Source organism: Puma concolor, chromosome B2, assembly GCF_028749965.1.
Source record: "Puma concolor isolate L17-30 chromosome B2, mPumCon1.1.hap2, whole genome shotgun sequence".
Classification (NCBI taxonomy): Eukaryota; Metazoa; Chordata; class Mammalia; order Carnivora; family Felidae; genus Puma; species Puma concolor.
The window spans coordinates 125,283,079-125,305,764 of record NC_141671.1 but is presented as its reverse complement, the minus strand read 5'-3'; the positions used below and the strand labels follow the sequence as shown (position 1 = coordinate 125,305,764).

At 38.6% G+C, this 22,686-nt stretch overlaps 1 protein-coding gene across 3 annotated transcripts in view; it reads left to right on the top strand.

The window, feature by feature from the left end:
* Window positions 1-22,686, top strand: part of MAP3K5 (mitogen-activated protein kinase kinase kinase 5) — a 210,667-nt gene that overhangs the window by 68,106 nt on the left and 119,875 nt on the right. For all 3 annotated transcript variants that reach the window (XM_025926112.2, XM_086707946.1, XM_086707947.1), the window contains exons 2-4: window positions 3,189-3,328; window positions 16,501-16,524; window positions 22,425-22,618. In XM_025926112.2, the coding sequence (XP_025781897.1) occupies window positions 3,189-3,328; window positions 16,501-16,524; window positions 22,425-22,618 (358 nt within the window). The remainder of the gene's footprint in view (window positions 1-3,188; window positions 3,329-16,500; window positions 16,525-22,424; window positions 22,619-22,686) is intronic.

Sequence of the window (22,686 nt, the reverse complement as noted above, 5' to 3'; positions counted from 1 at the left end):
AGCATTTTTAATGTTCTATACAGCATCCAAAAAAATGTGTCTGTTCCTGCTTAGACATTCAGACCTGATGAGTATGCTCCATTTTGCCTGTACCATTTATTTTGAATATCTAGTTTCACTCTTAATCTAAAAGCCTTCTGCAGTGTTTCTATTTTATTTTAGCATCAAGTCCCAGGAGGCAGTTCTCTGGAAATAACCCATCTCCCTTCTTCTTGTGACTGCTTTAACTTAGCTAGTATTTTTCTTTGCACATCTCTCGTTTGTTTTTCATCAGCCACTGCTTCATTCGGTTTCTTTCAGCCCCATGTTACGCTGTCTCTTGATTTTAGAGCCCTGCGACTGACTGCGAGTGGCTGGCATCTGTGGGAGGAGGAAACAGTGTGGGTGCAGGAGGCAGATGGGCGTGTAGGTGGGATGCACTGACTCATTTTCTCATGTGTTGATTTTTGATGTAGAAATGTGAAGGACCCCAAAAGAAAACTCTTTATTTGTATTAAACAGCCCGTAAGTCATTTTAGCCTTGAAAAAAAATCTTTTGAAGCTCCTGTGACCTGGCTGCCTCTTTCATAACCTCACTAAATCCTCTCTGTCTTCAGCCTCCGTTTGATCTGATTTATTTCTCCTCCACAGAATGTGAATTCTAATCTCACGTTCATTAGACAAGGTCGATTGCATCAAACAGCTTAAGAGTCTGCATTATTTTTTTGTGCTGCGGTTCAGTTTTACGTTCAGTCACACAGGTTTTCAGTATTGTTTTTCTTGTGTTTTGGTGGGTTTTTAAATTTTAAAAGTAATCAATGTTCGTAAGAAAAATTGTAAAAAAATATATAGAAGGAATAAAGAAGAAAAAATAATGCACAATCGCAATACGCAGCTGTTATTTTGGTGTACAACTTTCCAGACATTTTTTTATTCACATGCATGTATTCGCATATAATGTATACATTATAATGTATTATATTTAATACTTTTTTTTACTTACTATAGCTTGAGCTTACCTCTGTTGCTAAATATTCTTATACAATATTGTTTTTTTAATTTTTTATTTTAATTCCAGTGTAGTTAACATACAGTGTTATATTTAGTTTCAGGTGTACAATATAGCGATTCAAAAATGTAGCTTTCAATGGTTGCATAATAAGCCACTATTTGAATCTATCTATGTATCTACTTACCCACATACCTATTTTCCTATTAATGGTGTTTTCCATTTTATTGCAAAAAAAAAAAAATTCCGTGGACATCCTTACAAGTAAACTTGCCACATTTATAGGAATTTTCTTGGAGTAAATTCTTAGGAATGGAGGTATTTGATCAAAAAGTGTAAATGATTTTAAGTATTTAAGTCTCCTGGGAAGTTTAAACTTCTCCTTGGCATATGAGTATCATTTCTCTGCATCTTCATTGGCACTCTTTAATATTTTTGACCACTTGTTAGACAAAAGTGGCATTTTACAGTTTGCTTAATGTGCACTTATTTATAGTGAGGTATAGAATATTATTTGTGTATTTGTTTGCCATTTTAGTTACTCTTGTGAATTTGCCTGCCTGTATCCATAGCCTAATTTTCTGTTGTGATATCTTTATGGTTGCTTGTTCTAAATTGAACAATAAGAGATGATTTATAGTGATACTAACCTTTCATCTCTCATATATTGCAAATATTTTTAACAAGTTAGCAGCATCTGTTAAATTTGTCACAAGGTATGTTAACATTTTCATTTTAAGCGTGATTAGAATTTGTTTCACCATTATATTTTCCAAATATTACTAGTTAGGATTACAAAGGGAGCTCTTGGCTATCATAATGATTTTGCATCTCAACACCTTATTAAATTATTTTATAGCTTATAATAGTTATTTAGTTGATTCTATTGAGTTTTTTTTTTTTGGTTGATAGCCAAAACATCTCCAAGTAATGATAATTGTGTATTTTATTTTATAATATTATATCTCTTTGTGAAATCTTATTGCATTATCTGGGATTTTCAGAAAGCCAACTAGTGGTGGGAATAATTGGCTGCCTTGTCTTTTTACTGATTTTCCTGGGAATACCTATAAACAAAGTTGGCAGTTGTGAATATGTATCATTTTCATGTTAAAGGCATGCTCTTCTATTTTTGGTTTGCAATTATTTTTAATGAGAAATGGGTTTTGGATTTTAATTATGCACTTGGAACACCTGTGGAGACGCTGATAATTTTTTTTTTTCCATTGAGCCATCCTTGCATTCCCAAAATAAACTGTAAACCCGTGATCTAGTTTTCTTATACTGTAATGCTTGGTGCATTTCCTTCGTTTTTTTTTCATATTTTTGTCCATATACAAAATAAGTTTGAAACTAATCTATATTTCATTTTTTGGACATTATTATCAAATTTTGGTGTCAGGCTTATACTTATCTTGGTGTTAGTCTTCTCTGAGCTTTGGTAGAATTTCTATCTGGTTATATTATCCTTCTTAGTCATAATTTTCTATATCTTTGCTTTCTTTTTTTTCTTGATTATACTTGCTGGGGACTTGCTGGATATTGATAACAATAAATAATTAGTTATAAAATGCAGCTCTGGATTAATTCATAATCTTACCTATTTGATTTTTTTAATATTTATTTATTTATTTTGAGAGAAAGAGAGGGAGCACATGTGAGCCTGGCAGAGGGAAAGAGAGAATCCCAAGCAGATTCCGTACTGTCAGCACAAAGCCAGACATGGGGCTCAGTCTCACAAACAGTGAGATCGTAACCTGAGCTAAAATCAGGAGTCCAAGGCTTAACCTACTGAGCCACCAGGTGCCCCTTACCTATTTGCTTTTTTAAGTCTTATTTTACATTCATCACTTAAGGCAGTTTCCTGCGGATCTGCTTCTGGAACCTGAGTTCACTTGTTTTAAAGTTGAAATTTCATAGAGAGAAGTAGCCCCAGCAGCCCACCGTTGGCAGACTTTGCTTAGTTGCCAGTAATTATATGATCTCCTTTGTGTTTAAAAAAAAAAAAATGCAGGTTTGCTGCATTTTCTAAAACCACTTCCAGGTAGAACTACAAATTCAAAATTCAGTAGTAAGTGAGGAGGGAAAATCCCTATCATCTCCTCATTTCCTCTTTGAATACTAAGTTGTTGAAATCAAACTGTGCTTACCGGGCATTGTTTAGGTGTCATCTTTGGGGGGCTTTGTTTTGTGTTTGCAGATATCGCTGTGGTGGAGATGAGTGACGCCTTCCGACAGCCATCATTGTTTTACCACCTTGGGGTCAGAGAAAGTTTCAGCATGGCCAACAACATCATCCTCTACTGTGATAATAATTCAGACTCTCTGCAGTCACTGAAGGTACCTGACTTGTTTACTCCATGTTTACTGTAGGCACTAGAGTTTTAGGGATCCCTCTCGGTCTCTCTGACATCCAAAACTCCTTAAGTAGCTTATGTTTGTGAAAGGTTGTTTTTGTCAGTCTAACAATTACACAGCAGTTCCTAGTGAAGCTTTGAGGTTTATCTAGAATTCAGTGGAGAAGAAATTCGATGACATGTAGAAAAATGGTCGTGTTGAGTTCTGAACCGCAGTTAGAGTTGCGGCTGGGGAGACTGCGTTCCTAGGAAGTCGTCCAGTCCACTGGAGAAGGAAATGGAGATGGCATGAAGTATGGTCAAGCCTTATGCTGTGTCGCCATTGGGGGTTTCACTGGGCACACCCTGTCTCCACCTAGAAATACGCTTTCTACTGAAAGTACTCGGGAAGAGAAATTCTCCAAGTGTCACCAGAAAACTGCTATCCTCTTCCCTGGGAGATGATTTCAGTAACTCAACAACTTAGGGAAAGGAGAAATAAAAACCTACTATATTTGTCTACAAAACTCAGCATGTCATTCTCTCCATTATAGGGGCATAATGATAGGAAGGTATTTCTTCCATCCAAAAAGATTGTCTAAAATGCTTCTGCAAGGCCAAGTGATTTTACACCGTGTGATTCTTTGAAAAGCATCTAACAATTCTGTGAAATGCGTGCTGAGTCTGATATCATCCATTTCCTTTGTGAAACTTCCAGCCAGCTTCATGCAACTTATTCTTATCTGTATCTTCCAGTTTTCAAATCAAAGCCAAGCTGGGAACATGGAGACCTAAAACCCAGAGCCATATTTCCAACCGCTTAGTAATTGCTATATGAAGATCTCTAACCCCCCACCCATGAAAAAAAAAAAAAAGTCGTATTTTTCTTTTATCTGAATATCTAAAGCTTGTGTGACTTTTTTGAAAATCTGTAGTTTCATTTAGCAAATATACATTTACTGACGGCCAGGCATTGTGCTGGCCGTTGATAGGCTATCCCTTTACAGAATATTCTGCAATAGTCCTTAGAGATTTGCCTCTACTCTGTCTGAATCTGTTTTGTTTTTTTTTTTACCCAGAGAAATTCTTTTTTTTTTTTTTTTAATTTTTTTTTTCAACATTTATTTATTTTTGGGACAGAGAGAGACAGAGCATGAATGGGGGAGGGGCAGAGAGAGAGGGAGACACAGAATCGGAAACAGGCTCCAGGCTCTGAGCCATCAGCCCAGAGCCTGACGCGGGGCTCGAACTCACGGACCGCGAGATCGTGACCTGGCTGAAGTTGGACGCTTAACCGACTGCGCCACCCAGGCGCCCCCCAGAGAAATTCTTTAAGCTACCCCTACTTTATTTTACCTTAGGTTTACCCCTCTAATTAATGCATCATAAAGTTTTGTGGTGGTGTATTTTAATTAAACATTTTGATGTACTACCATTTATAACATATCAGTAGTCAATAAAGGAATGAAATTATTTTATTTTTTATTTTTATTGCATTACTTTATTTTATTTACATTAAGTATTCTAAGCAGGCAGTGTTGTGTTAGACATTTTTCACTTCACCCTACTTTTATTCTTGCCCTATGGTTATTTTGTGATTTCATTTATGACTATTCTTTCCTGGGGAAATTTTTTAAAAAATGAATTAAAATGACATTTGAGAGAAAGAGTTGAAGCTCATCAGAAATGTTTATGGAACAAATAAATTGATTTTATTGCTTTTTGCCAGCCTTTGTTTAGAAGTGTTATTGGTACTTGAATACAATAGTTCTTTAGACAGGCTAATCTATCTAAAATATACTCATTTATCTTGTACCTAATAGCTGCTTGTAACTGAGCACTTACTGTGTGTTTCACCCACATACATTTTCACATATAATTCTAAAAACATCCCTGTGGGGTATATTATATGCTGTCATACCATTATTTTATAGAATTGCAAACTGAGACTCAAATAATTTCAATCATCTGCCTAACTCCGAAGCCCACCCTCCTAACCCCTAAACTTCATTGCAGTTTCTTCTAGTTAGAAGGATATCTGACTTTCCTGTTCGGTGTGTTCATTGAGAAAGCCCATCAATTATGTCTGCCCCCTGAATTGTTCCGTACAACAGCCATCCTGTCTTTTCTCTTACTCCTTCCACTAGCTTAAGCTTTTGCCATTTTTTGTTTGTTTGTTTGTTTAACTTGTTCCTGGTCCAAATAAGTGTCTGGTTGCAAAGGACCGAGTTCTCTGGAACAGAAAGTATTTTTTTTCAGTCTAACAATTTCCTCTGAGCCCTAGAAATTTTTCTGGTCCTCTGCTACTGAGAAAAAAGTGTGTGTGTGTGTGTGTGTGTGTGTGTGTGTGTGTGTGTGTGTGTGTGTGTTTAATTTTATTAATTTCCATTGTAGTTCATTATAGGCATTATCCCTGCCTTTTACCAACAGAAAAGAAAACATCTGTGAAATAAGGCAGAACAGGAGTTACTATAAAAATATATTATGTATAGATTAGCCAAATAAAATAAAAATGAACCATCTCCCTGTTTTCACAGGGCACAGACAGAACGAGAATGCTATTCTGGTCACATATCGAGCCTCACGTACACTGATTCTTTGGATATCTAGAAAGTACAGCTGTACCAGTTTTATTTTCATCTACTGCTCTTTGTTGAAGAGAGCAGTTTCTCTTTGGCAGCAAAATCATAGGAAAAAAAATTTAAGTTTAGGCTCCTAAAAAATAATTGATAGGAACATAAAAATACTTGCAATCTGTGTCTGGGTTTCCATATGAAAGGATGTTTAGGATCTAATCAAATCATATACTTGCAATAAGATTTGTATACATTTGAAATTGCAAGTACTATCTTACTGTAGTAAGAATGAAATATTGAATTTTTTTTCAGAAAGAGATCATAGCACTTTGAGAAAGAGAAGTTGATAGTTTTTTCCCTTAGCATTTTAACAACACAATCTTCACTGTTTTCTTTAAATAAATATCACAATAACTTCTTATGTGCGTGCTAATGAGACTCTATGCTAAGACTTAACACTTGCTTGAAAATAAGAAATGGCTGTAACAGTTCTTTCCAGATTAATTTCATGTATTACAGAAATGATCAGACCTCCACTTGGGGTCTCTCAGCAGATGGAGGAGTAAGCCTGGACACGCCTAACCAATGAGCCATGGGACAGACCCACAAAACGCATCTGACATCAGAAAGGACTTGAGGGAAACAAAGGGCTGTTGTATAGAGTGTGGAAATTGTTCTAATGAGCCATTTCTTCTATCGGCAGAAATTCCTTTTTGAAACTGCTCTCAGCTCTAATTCTTGAGATTCATTCCCCTTTTCTTCAGCTCCCTCTCTTCCCTGCAAGCCACTCCCCACTCACTTTAAACAGTGCTGCTTATAAAAACAAAGCAAAACAAAACAAGGAAATACCCCTGCATACTATCAGATAGTCAACAATTAGAAGCCCTTATAGTGCCCACCACAAGGCTGTGGAGAGTAGGAGATGGGCACTGCTGGTGGGAGGGTATATTGCACTACTTCCAAAGAGCAATTTGGCAACACCTAGTATTATCAGATGAGCATAGCACAGAGGCTCAGCACCTCTGTCTCTGGATGTGTACTGTAAAAAGAGTCTCTGGCATGCAGAAGGGGATCTAATCAAGAATGTTATGTGACCATTGTTTGTAATAACCCCTCTCCCCAGAGAATTGGTAAATACCTATCAACAAGGAAATTAATAAATACCTTCTGGTAGAGTCATTCAGTGGAATATTCTAGAGCACTCAAATGAATTAACTAGAGTCTTATGTGTCACTATCAATATATCTCAGAAACGGTGTGGAGAGAAAAAAAACAAATCACAGAAGCGTATGTGCGGTATGATACCATCCATACAAAATCTAATCACGTGCAAGGCAGTGCTTTCATACGTCTTTGCGGTTTGAAGGATAGATGTGCACATGGGAATTACAAACAACAAATTCAGAATAGTTATCTCTTTGGGAGATAGGAATAGAATAGGACTGGGGGGAAAGACAAGTCTTCACATTTATCTGCAATTTTTGATTTCTAAGTCTAGGTGGTATATACATGAGTGTGTGATAATTTCTATGCCTTTTTTATAGTTGAAATATCTCACAATCGTTTTCTTAAGGAAGAAGTTTGCGGTACTTTGTATCTTTCTGGATAATTTACATATATTTTGGGCATTTAAATCCCCAAATAGTGTTTAATTTCTTTCTGCTTGCATTCTAACTGTGATTAAAAAGGCTCAGATGCATTTGGACCTTTCTTTCTGCACTAAGATAGGCTTTATTCCCACTACCTATTACGGAATAAATGTTTCTCTAGAGATTGAAATGCATATCAGTTAGTAGTGACACAGCTTATGTTGAAAAGTAATGATTATGTGAGATTATTCCCTTTTCAAGAAATTTAGTTGTATTTTTCTTTTTAATCATTGCTTGAAAAGTTATTTCATTTTAACAATACACAGTTCCTCACAAAATTAAAAACAGAATTACCAGGGGCACCTGGGTGGCCAGTCGGTTGAGCATTTGACTTCAGCTCAGGTCATGATCTCACAGGGTTGGTGAGTTCGAGCCCGGCATCGGGCTCTCTGCTGTTAGTGCAGTACCAGCTTCAGATCCTCAGTCTCCCTCCCTCTCTGCCCCTACCCCGCTTGTGCTGTCTCCCTCTCCTTCTCTCTCTTTCTCAAAAATAAATTAACCTTTAAAAAGTAAATAAATAAAAAATAAAAATCGAATTACCATATGATCCAACAATTTCACTCCTGGACAAAATATCCAAAAGACTTGAAAGCAAGATATCATGGAGATATTTGTTCGCCCATGTCCCTGGCAGCATTATTCACAGTAACCAAAAGTTAGAAGTAACTTAAATATCCATTAAGAGATGAATGGATAAAATAAAATGTGGGATATACACAAAATGGAATATTATTCAGTCTTGAAAAGGAAGGAAATTCTGACATGATGAACGTTGACAACTATCATAGTTTCTCATTCAGACAGCTCCATGGTACTGATGATCTTTTAGCTTGCAGGTATAGAGGGACCCAATCTCCTTTAGAGCTTATTGTGAGAAACTGGATATTAAGTCTGTTTTTCTGGTACTTACTCATTTCCACTTAAAGCAAATTGTTATAGAATTTGAAAAGAGCAGCGATATCCTTGTTGTCAATTTCAGTGATTCTGCCAACTTCTAGTCAATTGGTGAAGATATGAGGGTCATTTTTGGTACAAATACCTCGAACTTAAATTGAATTTTTACTTGGATCTGGTGAATCTACTCAGGTCCCACTGTGTTCTTAAACCTGTACATTTTTTTCCCCTCTTACACTGCCAGTTCCTCTTCTTAAAGTCTTACCTCCCTTACCAAAGTAAATTACTCAGAGGAATCTAGTTTTAGATTTTGAGTTGTGTATGAAATTAAAATTTATATTTTTCCAATGGTTTATTTTTTTTTTTTTAGTTTAACAGTGAATTTTTATTGGATTCAAATATCTTGCTTACTTGATAACCAACCATTGATTTGTAAACCATGGCACTCTCTACTCTTCCTGGTTCAACATAGCGTCACAAACCTTCATATTGTTTCATGGACAGATTTTTCTTTCTGTTGAGAGAGGAAACAGTCGTGTTCTCTATTTTACTTATAGGAAGGGTCTACCTTTTATCTGAGCTATAATCATTCCCCATCAAATTGGGAGGGAGAAAAGGTAACTTGGGGGAGGGGCAGACGAGTAATACATGTGAGCACCTCTTTATCAAGATTTTCTCTGAAGATCAGACAAACTAGATGAATGATTTATTTAGCATGAGTTGATTTCCCAGGTGTAGAATCCATCCCTGAGTTTTTGGAAAGGGCCTGAGATTGGAGAATCCAGTTTTCTTTAATGTCAATTAGCAATCTTACATCTACTGAGGAGTTACCTGTATACTGGATAGAGTACGCCTTTGTTTTCCTATCTAATTCTTCCTTTACCTCCCCACCCACACCCACTCTTTCTAGTGTCTAATTACCATTTTTGTCAAAGAGAGAAAGAAGTCTATCCTACACTGCGAGTGGAAAATGTCATCATATCACTGAGTTGGCACCAGATATTTTCTTCATTTGTAGAGACTTCCATCGTAGGCCCATGAGTCTGAATATGTTAAACAGCAAGAAGGAATACTTCTGCACACTGAAGATACGAGTCTGAAAGCCTCCTGACTCCCACCCAGATGGGGCAAGGCTTGCCTGAATTCTGTTCCCTTTTGTTCATTATAAATAAGTGATTCTTGCTGTGCAAGCTGATCTATGTGGCACACAAACCCATTATCCTATTTAGGTCCTTGTAGAATGCATCCTTGAAATTTTTACTGAAATATATGCAAAAAATGTAATTTACTGTACAGAAATTCATTACGCCTGTAGCTATATAACAATAGAGGTTTTTTTTTTTTAATAAGAAATACCTGTATTTGAGTAATTTGTTCCAGTTAGGTGTTGCTGAGACAAATAGCTGGTGTCAAAGAAGAGGAAGTTAATTGTAATGGCAATACATTATAAGGAGAAGTTTGTGTTAAAAAGCTGTTTCAGTCAGAGAAAGACAAAAATCATATGACTTCACTCATATGAGGACTTTAAGACACAAAACAGATGAACATAAGGGAAGGGAAAGAAAAATAATATAAAAACAGGGAGGGGGACAGAATAGAAGAGACTCATAAATATGGAGAACAAACTGAGGGTTACTGGAGGGGTTGTGGGAGGGGGGATGAGCTAAATGGGTAAAGGAATCTACTCCTGAAATCATTGTTGCGCTAGGTGCTAACTAATTTGGATGTAAATGATTAAAAAAATAAAAAATAAAATAAAAGGAGTGAAGAATTATGCTCTACTTTCTTCAATCAGAGCATGTACATAAATTACTTGGACTTCTGCACTAGAGGTTTGTCCATTTTCTCCCATTTATATTTGTATTCAGGAATTTATTTATATTAGCTGGACTCACAGATTTTTTTAATACTTTGGATTATAAAATTATCATTTTAATATTTTTTAAAAAAGCTGTTTCAAATCCTGTATGTGTAGAATGTCGCTCCTCAACATCCCAGCCACATTCAAAGACATCTCTACTTATAGTAGAGTCCTCCCACAAAGACATATTTATTTAACATAAAATAAAATTTAGAGGGATGAGAGGAGAGTCAAAATTTCTTTTGGGATTACTTTCCAGCTTTGTTATAATTTAACCTGACTTTTGGTACAGGTTGATTTAATCGACAGCTGTTCATGTCAAGAGAAGGATATGTTCTCACCCCTGCTCACAAAACAATAAGGTATAAAATATGTCTAGATCTGGTAAAATAGGAATTGAGTTGGGGTTGTTTGCTTTGATAATATTAATACTCTAACTATGTATGTCTTTAAAATGCTTAACATACTTTTATGAGCTTATTTCAATTATTCTTGAAAAACAATCCGAGATAGACAAGTTCGGTACTTTCTACATAGATTAGGCAGATGAAAGATACTTTCTTTACAGATGAGAAATAAACCCAGAGAGATACAATGACTTAGAGGCACACACAGTAAGTGTCAGAGAAGGGCAAACTCCCATCTTGTCTGACTTATCATCACGTATACTTCTAAGTCTACGCACAGATTTCATGTCCTATAAAAATATGATTTTCTGGATTCTTGTTAGATTATTGAGCTTTTTTTTTTTTTTTAACATGAGCTTTGATGCAAGCCTAACGTGGAAGCACTAACGTAATTAGTTTCCTAACTTTAAAGATGGGCCAGTTCTGTGACACCTGTGTTGGAGTGTTCTTCCTGAGCTGGTACAGCTTTATTTTTGCAGCATGCTGAAGGGTAAAGTTGAATCGTATCCTCTTGGTGAGGCCCGGGATGTTCACAACGGCCCATTTGATATTTCCTAGTCTCGTCGTGTTTTGAAGTATTGAACTTAGGTAAGAGGATGGAGCTAGGGAGTATAAGAAATAACCCTCCTTTACCCGACTTGGGTGGAACCCTTGCCTACTTCCCCTTGGACAGGAAGCGGGATCAGAAGGGAAGACCCAGAGGTCACCAGCTGGGGACCACGTTCTCTCCAGCCAGGAACTCCCAGCCTGCTCCTTTTCTTTCAGGAAGCTGAGGTCCTGCTTGCTAGTTCTGCTTCTCCCAGCCTGAATCAATTGAACTTGGCAACCACACACCAGCTGCTCCCACTTCCTTCCCCCGGCTGCGATTACCTAAATTCTAGGCACACTTTCCAGTTTTGGAGATGCTCCATTTATTTATCCTTAAAATGACCTCTTCAAAGTTGTGTTGTCCCAAATAACTATCCAAAGTTGCCTTTGTCTTCCCTTGCAAAGAGCCCCAGACTAGATTGTCTCTTCTGTTTTCTTTCCCTATCTGGTTATCAAAAGGTACTGGGAAATGGGAAAAAACAATTTGGGGTGTTTCTGGTACAGCCAGGGGGTGTGCAAACCAGAAAGCCTAAGACAAGTATGAAGTTGTAGGGAAGTAATACATCCTCAAAACGTTCATTGGGGAGGATTTGGAGTTTATTTTGCCATCTTATTTCTAAGCAGTTTAGATGAGGAATTTCCATGCAGTGATGTGAAACATAGCAGCTGTGTCTTAAATTTATTTCGTGTCCTCCTTTTTTTTCCTTCAGTGGGTTCAGTACAGATTAAACGTTCACTCGTCTCCCTGAGTAGGTAGCTACCTTGTGAGGTCTTGTTTGCTCTTTATTTGTACTGAGTTACAATGCACACATAGTACTTTTCTTCTTTAGAGTTGATGCCTCATTTAACATTACATCATAAACTGTGAGTAAACTCTGTCTCCTTCAAGAGAACAATTTATATCCATTTAGCCTTTGCAAAACATAAGCAATAGTTAATAAGAATTCAACAGATCCTATGATTTTTTTTAAACAGTGATTTTTTATTGGATTCTTTTCAACACTTTTATTTATTTATTTTTTAAATGTTTACTTGTTTTGAGAGCAAAAGTGCGCATGCGTGCATGAACGAGGGAGGGGCAGAGAGAGGGAAAAAGAGAATCCTAAGCAGGCTCCATGCTGTCAGCACAGAGTCCGACTTGGGGCTCGATCTCACAAACTGTGAGATAGATCATGACCCGAGCCGAAATCAAGAGCTGACGTTTAACTGACTGAGCCACCCAGGTTGCCCACAGCACTTTTAAACAGCACCCAACTTAGCCAGTGGTATAAATTATACACTCAGTAAACGTTAGGGAAAGAGTCATTTGAAAATATGACCATACAAAGTAGTTTCACAGTTTAGTAGGGAACCAGAAACATTGACCCTGTGCCCTTTTAATAGTAAGTGCTACCTCTGGACATTCCCATGAACATCTTGCTTACTTGGTAACTGACCACGGATTTGTAAATCATGGCACTCTGGACTCTCTCTGGTTCAAAATAGGCATCACGCACACTTATTATTTTATGGGGAGGTTTTTCATGGGGATGATCTTAATACGGTTTCATAATTTGTTATAATGCAAAATGAAATGAAAGCAAAGAAGACATGTAAGAGGGCTGTTATTAATGAGCCATTCTTCAGGAAGGTGTCGCATATTGGCTCTAAGCCAATAGCAGCCTATTTTCTGTAGTGACAAGCAGAGGGACCCTTCAGCCTGCTCACTGTTCCCCTCGTCACTACTTCCATTTCTGTGTTTGGTGCACCAGAAGACAGAGGCGGTAGGGTAGCTCCAGTCCTGGGCGTGAAGGTGTCTCTCCTTCCCGTGGCACAAGGACAGAGTGCTCACTGGATAGGCCTTTAGCCAAAAGCAAATGATAGAACACAGAGTTGGAAGAGACCAGCAATCACTCAACCCAACTCTTAGTGTGTTACATTAGAGGGAGGAGAAATGACATCTGGCTGGTCAAGAGTGGAGCCAGGACTTACACATTTCTACTGTGATTCATAGCCCAATATTTTATACATTCATTAACTTATTCATGCTTTTATTGAGTACCGACTATATGCCATTCAATTTGCTAGGCAATTAGTGGGGTAAAAGATGAACAAACCATTCGGGTTGCTTGTGATATGGGATAGGAGAATCGTATAATGACACATTTACAATGAGTACGTATATTGCTATCTTAGAGGTCTATACGGGGGTAATAGTGGCAGAAATTAAGAACATCATCTACTGTTGGGAAGTTTGGTGTCATTGAAGGCAGTCAAGGGCAGCTTCAAAGAGAACAGGTTTCTTACGCAATGCACAGAGGATGCTGTGTGATAGAGGATGAAGAGAAGGGCATTCCCTTGGTACTTAGAAGGAGGAGAAGGGGATATTACTATCACAAGAGAGCTGTGTTCAAAAGAGTGTGGTTTGCTACTCTGAAGAGATGCTCTATAAATCAAGTTTGGAAAATTCTGCATACTGTGTTCCTGACTTTGTGATTATTCAGCATTTTTAAAATTTTCGACTTATTTTTTCATGAACCACTGTGTGTGCATGTGTATGTTCGTGTGTGTAGATGTGTGTGTGTGTGTGAGAGAGGGAGAGAGAGAGAGAGAGAGAGAGAGGGAAAAGGATGCACTAACTACCTGTGAAACACCTGTGGGAAGAGCCACTTCCCACCTTCCTCCACAGTGTCACTCATCTGTCTCTTGGTTTCCATCCCCTGGGCACTGCTATCATCCAAGCCCTTATTTTGATGTCCCTGTACATTTGCAATGCCACCTAAATGCTTTTTCCCCTCCAATACTAAATACCACCATCTCATTAGTATTTTTTTCAAGCTTTAACAAGGTTTATCTTTTATGTATTTGTCACTCTTGGGTAATATGTTCACCTGATAGAAAAAATTTAAAAGTGCAACACAATTTAGGGCACCTGGGTGGCTCAGTTGGTTAAGTGTCTGACTTCGGCTCAGGTCATGATCTCACGGTTTGTGGGTTCAAGCCCCGCGTCGGGCTCTATGCTGACAGCTCAGAGCCTGGAGCCTCCTTTGGATCCTGTCTTTCTGTCTCTCTCTGTCCTGCCCTTGCTCGTGCTTTGTCTCTCTCTCTCTCTTTCAAAAGTAAATAAACATTAAAATAAATAAATAAATAAATAAATAAATAAATAAATAAATAAAAGTGCAACAGGATATATAGTGAAAAGTCATTCTCTCATCTTTGACCCCCACCCAGCCAGCTTCCCTCTTTATTGGCAAGCACTATTATTGGTTTCTTGTATATTCTGCTAGAGAGATTTTACAAATGTACAAATTAGAATTTTCTTTTTCTCCCTTTTATACATAAATAGGAGCATAGGATAAACACCATTCTGTTCTGCTTTTTTTTTTCACTTAGCAGTATATCTTGGAGATCTTTCCCTATCAAGAACTTCTCTATGAAGAGCTTCCTCATTCTTTGTTTAGTGGCATTATATTCCATTATATGGAGTTACCATCATTTACTTAACCAGATTCTAATGGGTAGACATTGATGTTGTGCCCAGCCTTTGCTGTTACAGTGTCCCAACGTATGCTGATACTTCTTTATGTATATCGCTCACCTTAAAAAACATGCTGACTGCCAGTTGTTCACAAAGCACTTTATTTTGGCATTCAAGGCCTTCTTTAGTAAGGCCCCAAATAACTTTCTAATATTATTGGTACATGCCAAAGTGAACTTTCTTCTTAGTCCAGTGATCAAATTCAAGATCTTTTTCAAATACCTCTTTAACTCTCTTCTCTGTACTTCCTCAAATGAACTGTCTTCTCCAGCCCCCAGTCATCATTTGTGTCATTCCCTAAAAGGGTCTTTGCTGTTCCTGGTCCTCTAACTTGGATCCCTACCTTCCTGCTTTGCCTTTGAAAGTTGTCTTGTCCTCTTTGACTCATCTTGAGTTCCACCTTCTCTGTTGATCTTCCCAGACTTCCTCACATCTTAGGAACATCTTCTTTCCCTTTGAAATGTAAGCCCTTGCTGTAGCATTGCTCTTTAGACCTAGTATGTGTGTACATACACTCATGTGCACCCAGGCATGTGATGTTTCTTTTTAAATGTGTACGTGTCCTTTTTGTCCTCCCCCCCTTTTTTGACCCACAAGATTGTGAAGTATTGAAGGGCTTGCTTAGTATTTTATATACACAGCTTTATGGCTTTCAAAATTACCCACTACAGTTCCTTCCTGAGATTTTTATTTACTCATCTGTTATCCTTAAATGTTCAAAAATCTTACGTACTGCTCTAAGTCAAAATCCTTGTCAGTTCCCTCTTTGCCCCCACGTTGATCCAGGGATGAAGAAGGATAGCTGGTCGGCTGGGACTTGAATAGCTCCTCTGCTCCTTCCTTACCTCACCAGATCTGGCTCTTCTTAGCCAGATGGACCCACCCTTGAGACTCCACAAAAGCCTCACATTCTCTGTTTCCATGACAACATACATGCCATCATTTCCAAAATTCTGTCCCATTTCTCTTTCTAAATTGTGATTCTCCAACCTCGGTGAAGCCTTTATGCCATAGGCTTTTCCAGATTATCTCTTCCATGTCTCTACGCATTTAAACGACTGGAACTAACGATGATGAGAGCTTGCATTATCAACAGCTTTCTATGCACCTGACACAGTATAGCTACGTTATTTACACGATCTCACTCCTCACAGCCTAGAGGACAGAGATGCTGCCTGCAGTGTATTTCTTGCACTCCACTTTTTATTGAACAATATGTAAGTTGTATCTGTGACTGTTCATTGTCAGATGTCCTCATCTCTGTGTGGGTTTACCCACTCTGATAAGTGGCCAATACCCTTTATTTCCCAAGAGCCAGCATCTGCATGGTCCCCTCCCAGGGTGTAAGTGAGGTTGTACGTAGGGAAAGTGAACTCCTTTTAACCTTTCCCCAGAGAGATTGTGGCTGATAATTCACACGTGTTCTGCAAGAATGATTTTTAGATTATTCAGTTTTTGGATTTTACATATTTGTACTGTTTCCTTTAAGCCATCGACAACACCTTTGTGTTCTCTCGTTTCCATCAGATTATAAGTATTTCAGATACAGGAACGTATGGTATACTTCCTGAAATTTCTAATTGCTAATAAAATTGCTAATACAGTTTTCCCACATCAAATAGTTAATTATCAAATTAATTTTGTATTAACGTCTGCTTTATTTTTTTCTTTTCTTATTTTTTAGGAAATCATTTGCCAGAAGAATACTGTGAGTATTTTCCCTAACTCTTCCAGAAAATTTTTATCATTTCTGTTCTATCAACTAATCTCTGGTTGTTTTTTTTAATCTCCACAAATTATTAATTTCTATCTCTGTTTTTCCTCTTTAGAGTTTCTGAGGTATCAATATAAATATGGTTATTTTATCTAAATATTTCTTTACGGTGAAAATTTATAAATAGTGGGAGATGATGCTGACACCCGTTTGTTTTTGTTTTGTTTTGTTTAAGTTTATTTATTTGAGAGAGAGAGCACGCGCACATGCATATAAGCGCAGGGAAGGGGCAGAGAGAGAGAGAGAGAGAAAGAGAGAATCCCAAGCAGGCTTTGCTTTGTCAGCACAGAGCCTGATGTGGGGCTCGATCCCACAAACCGTGAAATTGTGGCCCGAGCTGAGATCAAGAGCCAGAGGCTTAACTGAGTCACCCAGGTACCCTAATGCCTGTTTTTTTTTTAGCATATATACTTATATTTTGGGGAAAAAAATGTTCCCATAGTATATCCAATTTTGTAGCATATATATGCACGAGTGCATATATGTGTCTGTGTGTTTACATATGTTTATATATACACATATATAGATGTCTGTATCTGTGTATAAATTATATAACACAAATTGTAAGTACAGATATACATATATATATACACACACACACATACATATATAGATACATGTCAATCTATTATCTGTTTGTCTATACAGGTTGATTTAAGTTCCTGAGTCTAGTCTGCCTTTGAGACCACACTACAGAATTCCTACTTTCCATGCAGTACTAAACAAGAGTTAAAAAGTGATAAAAGTAATTTCAAATTTTAAAAGTGCATGAAGAAAATTTATATATATTAGGGAATCAGCCTTGATAGGCTAGTGGTTGTATTTTTCATTTAGAAAATAAGCCAGCATTTAAAAACCTTAAAGAATGTATCTCTACAAATTAGATTGGAAATAATACCCTACATAAAGATCTGCACGTGATTTAAGATAAGATTAAAAGTACAATTGGTAGTTTGTCCTTCCATCTGAAAGTTTAAAACTTACTGTTAAGATTGCACCAAGTCAGAGACTCATTGCAACATAATGTCATTGTGCACTTTTATTCTTCACATCTGGACAGGAAATGAGCAATTATTGCTTCAGGCATCTGTTTAGCATAGCAATTTTATTAAACAAATATTGATCATGTATTGTGTGCCAGGCTTTGAGCCTCATGCCACGGGGATTCACTGTGGAGACTGAAAGTGGAAGCAAGCAGATTCAAAATTGCTCCGTGAGACAGCAAATGACAAGTGCCAGAGTCTAGGTGGGGGAGAAGGTCAGGACACAAATAAGCAAAGACACAAATTAGAAAATTAACGTAGGGAGGGGCGCCTGGGTGGCTCAGTCGGTTAAGCGTCCGACTTTCGGTTTCCACTCAGATCATCATCTTTCAACTTCGTGGGTTCGAGCCCCTCATCGGGCTCTAGGCTGGCAGCATGGAGCCTGCTTGAGATTCTCTGTATTCCTCTCTCTGTGCCCCTCCCCAACTCATGCTGTCTCTGTCTCTCTCAAAATAAAACAAATAAGCATAAGAATTTTAATAAAAGAAAGAAAGGAAAGAAAATTAATGCAAGGCAATGTGAAGAGTGGGTGGCTGTGTATCAAGTGGTCAGAGAGGTCTTTCAGAGGAGGTAGCATTTACAAAGACCTAAATGGTAGGAAATTGCTAACCACGCCCACTGATGGGTCAGACATGTGGAGAAGCAGGCTTGCAAGGTGACTGGAATATTGCACGTTATGATCTGGTCACCTGTTGACCTGAGTAAGCAGCAGGGTTTCAGCTACTGGGTGTCCTTATCAAAAGTTGAGTATTTTGAGCATATATTTCGATATGTTTGAATGCTTCGGTTCACCTTTATGCAGCTTTTAAAAATTGAAAAACAGAATCAGCATGGTTTTTTTTAAGTGAAGATAATAGAATAGGACTAGATTTTGAACTGCAGGTTTTTATAACCCTGAGCAGAGGCACGGGCCAGAGAGATTGCTGTTGTCATTTTATGATCATGCCTTAGTGCTTTGAAGTTTAAGGAAATGTGGTCTTTCTTTTTCAAGAAGCAGGTCTGAATATTTTAGAATTGGTACCTTATTAATAAGGCAGTTGTTGTGCCTGAGATGTCTGTTCTTGATCACATAGTGTTTTCTTTTTTAATTTGCTTTGGATTATCAGTTATTTGAAACTCTGGGTGAAATAGCAATCTGTAAACAGAAATTGCAACGATAACGTTTCTAAGTTTTAAGTGAGCCAACCCGGGGAAAAAAATATTCCCATATTATTAGTTTTCATCATTTTGAGAAAAAAAAAGTACTTTTCTCTGCAGTTGGTATCTTTTTTTTTTTTTTAATTTTTTTTTTCAACGTTTATTTATTTTTGGGACAGAGAGAGACAGAGCATGAACGGGGGAGGGGCAGAGAGAGAGGGAGACACAGAATCGGAAACAGGCTCCAGGCTCTGAGCCATCAGTCCAGAGCCTGACGCGGGGCTCGAACTCACGGACCGCGAGATCGTGACCTGGCTGAAGCCGGACGCTTAACCGACTGCGCCACCCAGGCACCCCGTGCAGTTGGTATCTTTTAGAGAAACAGTGTTAAAACCAAACCTCACACTTTGCCCCCACTGCAGGCTCACTGCGCTGTGCCTTAGTTCAGGCCTGGTAGCATCTATGTGCCTCCTGCAGCTTCTCACCCTCCACTTTGTTTGGACACCAATAAGGGGGAATGAAAAAAATATGTATTTATTGCCTTAGAAACATAGGGAAGAGACTCCAGAAAGTGCAGCGAGGCCAGGAGCTTAAGAAAACCTTGGCATGCTGGTTATTTTCAACAAGGATTCTGAAGCCTTATTCCACGGGGTTTGAAGAAGACAGTTGCAGGAGTACATTTTTCTCTGCTGTTTGCAAGACTCTCATTTTACTTTCTTCACCCCTGCAGCGGTGATGCACACCCAGATGTCTGAGAGTCGTCCTCTCCCAGGATTGTTTTACGCAGACGCTTTATTCCCCAGTGCCCAGTATTTCAATAGTTCTGTATGCTGTTTCATGTCTTGTACACAAATACACGTGGTATTAAGGCTTCTGAGGATACAGAACTTGGTGCAGCAGCAGCAGCAGAATATTTTGAAATGCTAATAGTGTTTTTCTGGCTTACTGGCTTTTCATCTATTCTACTTTTTGACTTGGAAGATTCAAAGCATTTCTTTTTAAATTTTGAGTTATAGAACTTATCTAAAACAGGAATATTTGATTCTGTTGCTTTTTTATAACCCACTCATAGTTACAGCTCTAGAAACCTTGGGGAGCAACCTCTTGGTACACTAGCCTTTCTTTTCTGCTTAGGGCAGTGGATCTGGTGAAAAGGATTACGTTGGTGGATATGCTATAGGATCTCAGAAACATTTAAAGAATTTTTTTAATGTTTTATTTATTTTTGAGACAAAGCATGAGCAAGGGAGGGGCAGAGAGATAGGGAGACGCAGATTCCAAAGCAGGCTCCGGGCTCTGAGCTTTCAGCACAGAGCCCGACATGGGGCTCGAACCCACAAATCAGGAGATCATGACCTGAGCCGAAGTCAGATGATGATAATGGAGTGCTGTGCATCTTATCAGAGGTTTCTTCTTCCTGACTAGTCTTCCAAATTATTGTTCCATGAAGGAGAACTTAAGAAAGGAACAATTTAATGTACTTAATTTAAAAATCAAATCTCAACCTCTGGAAGTTCTTCTCATACTTTAACTGGAATTCAGGTCCTGTTTCAGCTCAACACTACCAGACATACAACAGGTGCCTCAAAGAATATGTTCATAAATAATTCAGTCTGGCTGGAAGAGCATTTGTCACTTCTCGTCTGTTTGCTGTGAAGCTATGGCTTGGCTCATTCAGGGTTCCATGAAAGTGACCTGAGGCAAAGCGTTGGTGCGTCAGCATGCAGGGGCCACTCAGGAGGATGCAGAACCCTCTAACGATTATGGCATAACCTCCAGAGAAGTCTCTAGGCTAGAGTCCCAAACACATCACAGACCAGCTGCATGACCTCCATAAGCCTAATCTGAATCCTCCTATAAAACAGGGATGATAGCACCTTCTTCAGTGGGTTGTTGGGAGCGTGTATGACCTCCCTTGGCATGTGCAAGTGGTGAGTCATTGTTTGCTCTCGTTTGTTTAGTTGTAAGGGTAAGAGAAGTGATGTGTTGTTCCCCGTAATACTGAAATGGCTAGGATCTGGCAATCTGGGCTCTCTGTGCTCCCTAGAACGGTGATGGGGTTTCCCACATAGCTCATTCTACTTCTCTTTTCTCTGCCTTTTTCTTTTTCTCTGTCTGTGGCTTTTCTCTTAGAGGTCTCTCATGTTGCCTTAGATTCAACCACACCAAATACTTCTCAGGTCTGTACTTTTGTTGGAAACTCTTTGACATTCCAATCATGTATTTCCAACTATCTTCTGGACATTCTCACTTTAGGGGTTCAGCTCCCCTGAAATCATAGCCTTCCTAATAGTGAACATTTCACCCTTCCCACCCCAAATCAGATACCAAACTCTTGAAGTTCCTCTCACATATTACCTGGAAGTCAGGTTCTGTTTGTGATTTATTACCTGATCTATAACAAGTACCCCTGACTATAATATATTCATAAATAATTCAGTCTGATTGATGTTGTTGTTAATGATACCACTCTTTTTAGGTAACCCCATTTAAGACTGTGATTATGTTTTCTTTCTTGCCCTGAATCTGTCCATGATTCCCACAGCCCAGCACATACAGTTTAAAACCCTTAGCTCTGCATTCTCTCCCTTCTCTGAGCTCTAAGATCTGGTCAGACTTGCTTCCTGAGGGGTGTCCAGTCCAATTTCTTCTTTCTCCTTTAGCTCTACTTTTGTTCGTGCTAGTGTTCCCTCACTTGACATCATTGGGAATCAGTAGAAGGTCGGGATGAGTGAGTGGAGAGTGGCACGGGCTGAGGCCAGAGAGAGAAGCAGGATTTGTATCATCAGGCCCCTGTAGGCCACAAGGACATGCCTTATCCTCATCCCACTGCCTTTCGAAGTGAGGGAAGTGATCTGATACAGGTTGTTAAAGGATCACTTTGATGGCTGGGTAGACAATAGATTGGAGGACAAGAGTGAAAGCAGGGAGACTACCTAAAAGCCAGTGACAATGGCTCAGGCCAGGTATGTTGGTCGCATGGCCTGCCATGCAGGCAGAGAAGATGGAGGGAAATGGAAAAATATGAGATCCATTCTGGAGGCAGAGTAGACGGGACTTTGATAGGATATGGGTGGTGAAGGAAATGGAAGCGTCAAGGAAAACTTCTGGGTCTCTAGTTGTAGTAACAGAGAGGCTAACGGAGCCATGACTGTGACCGAGCAGACTGGAGGGAGCAGCTTTGTTCTGACATCACTCAACAGCCTAGCCTGTCAGGTGGGCAGCCCTTAACGTTAGTTCTTATTCTTGTCGTGTATTTACACTATGTCTCTGTGATTAAATTTTAAGCTCCCCAGAGGCTGAAGGCTGTGTTTTAAACTACTCTATTTTTCCTGCAGCATATATCACAAATGCCTTAGCCATGAGACATGGTGAATAAATATTTAACTGATGGATGGACGCTGTGCCATACTGTTTTTTTATGAGGTGTTTTTTTTTTTTTTTGCATCATCTGTAAGCCCTAATTATTTAAAGTAAGCAATTAAAGAAATTGGAGGGAATTTCCATTTTCATAGGTCATAAATAAGAAATGAGGTTTGCTATTTCGCTTCATATTCAGGATTACTGTTGAAAATGACTCACTGCACTTGGGATTTCATGAGTGTGGGGTCTCCAGGCCACCTCACCACCTCCCGGCCTCTCCTCTTTCCACAGATGTGCACTGGGAACTACACATTCGTTCCTTACATGATCACTCCACATAATAAAGTCTACTGCTGCGATAGCAGCTTCATGAAGGGGTTGACAGAGCTCATGCAACCGAACTTCGAGCTGCTTCTTGGACCCATTTGCTTACCTCTTGTGGACCGTTTCATTCAACTTCTGAAGGTGGCACAAGCAAGTTCCAGGTAAGGTGGAATAATGCCACCTGATGATGATAATGGAGTGCTGTGCATCTTATCAGAGGTTTCTTAGA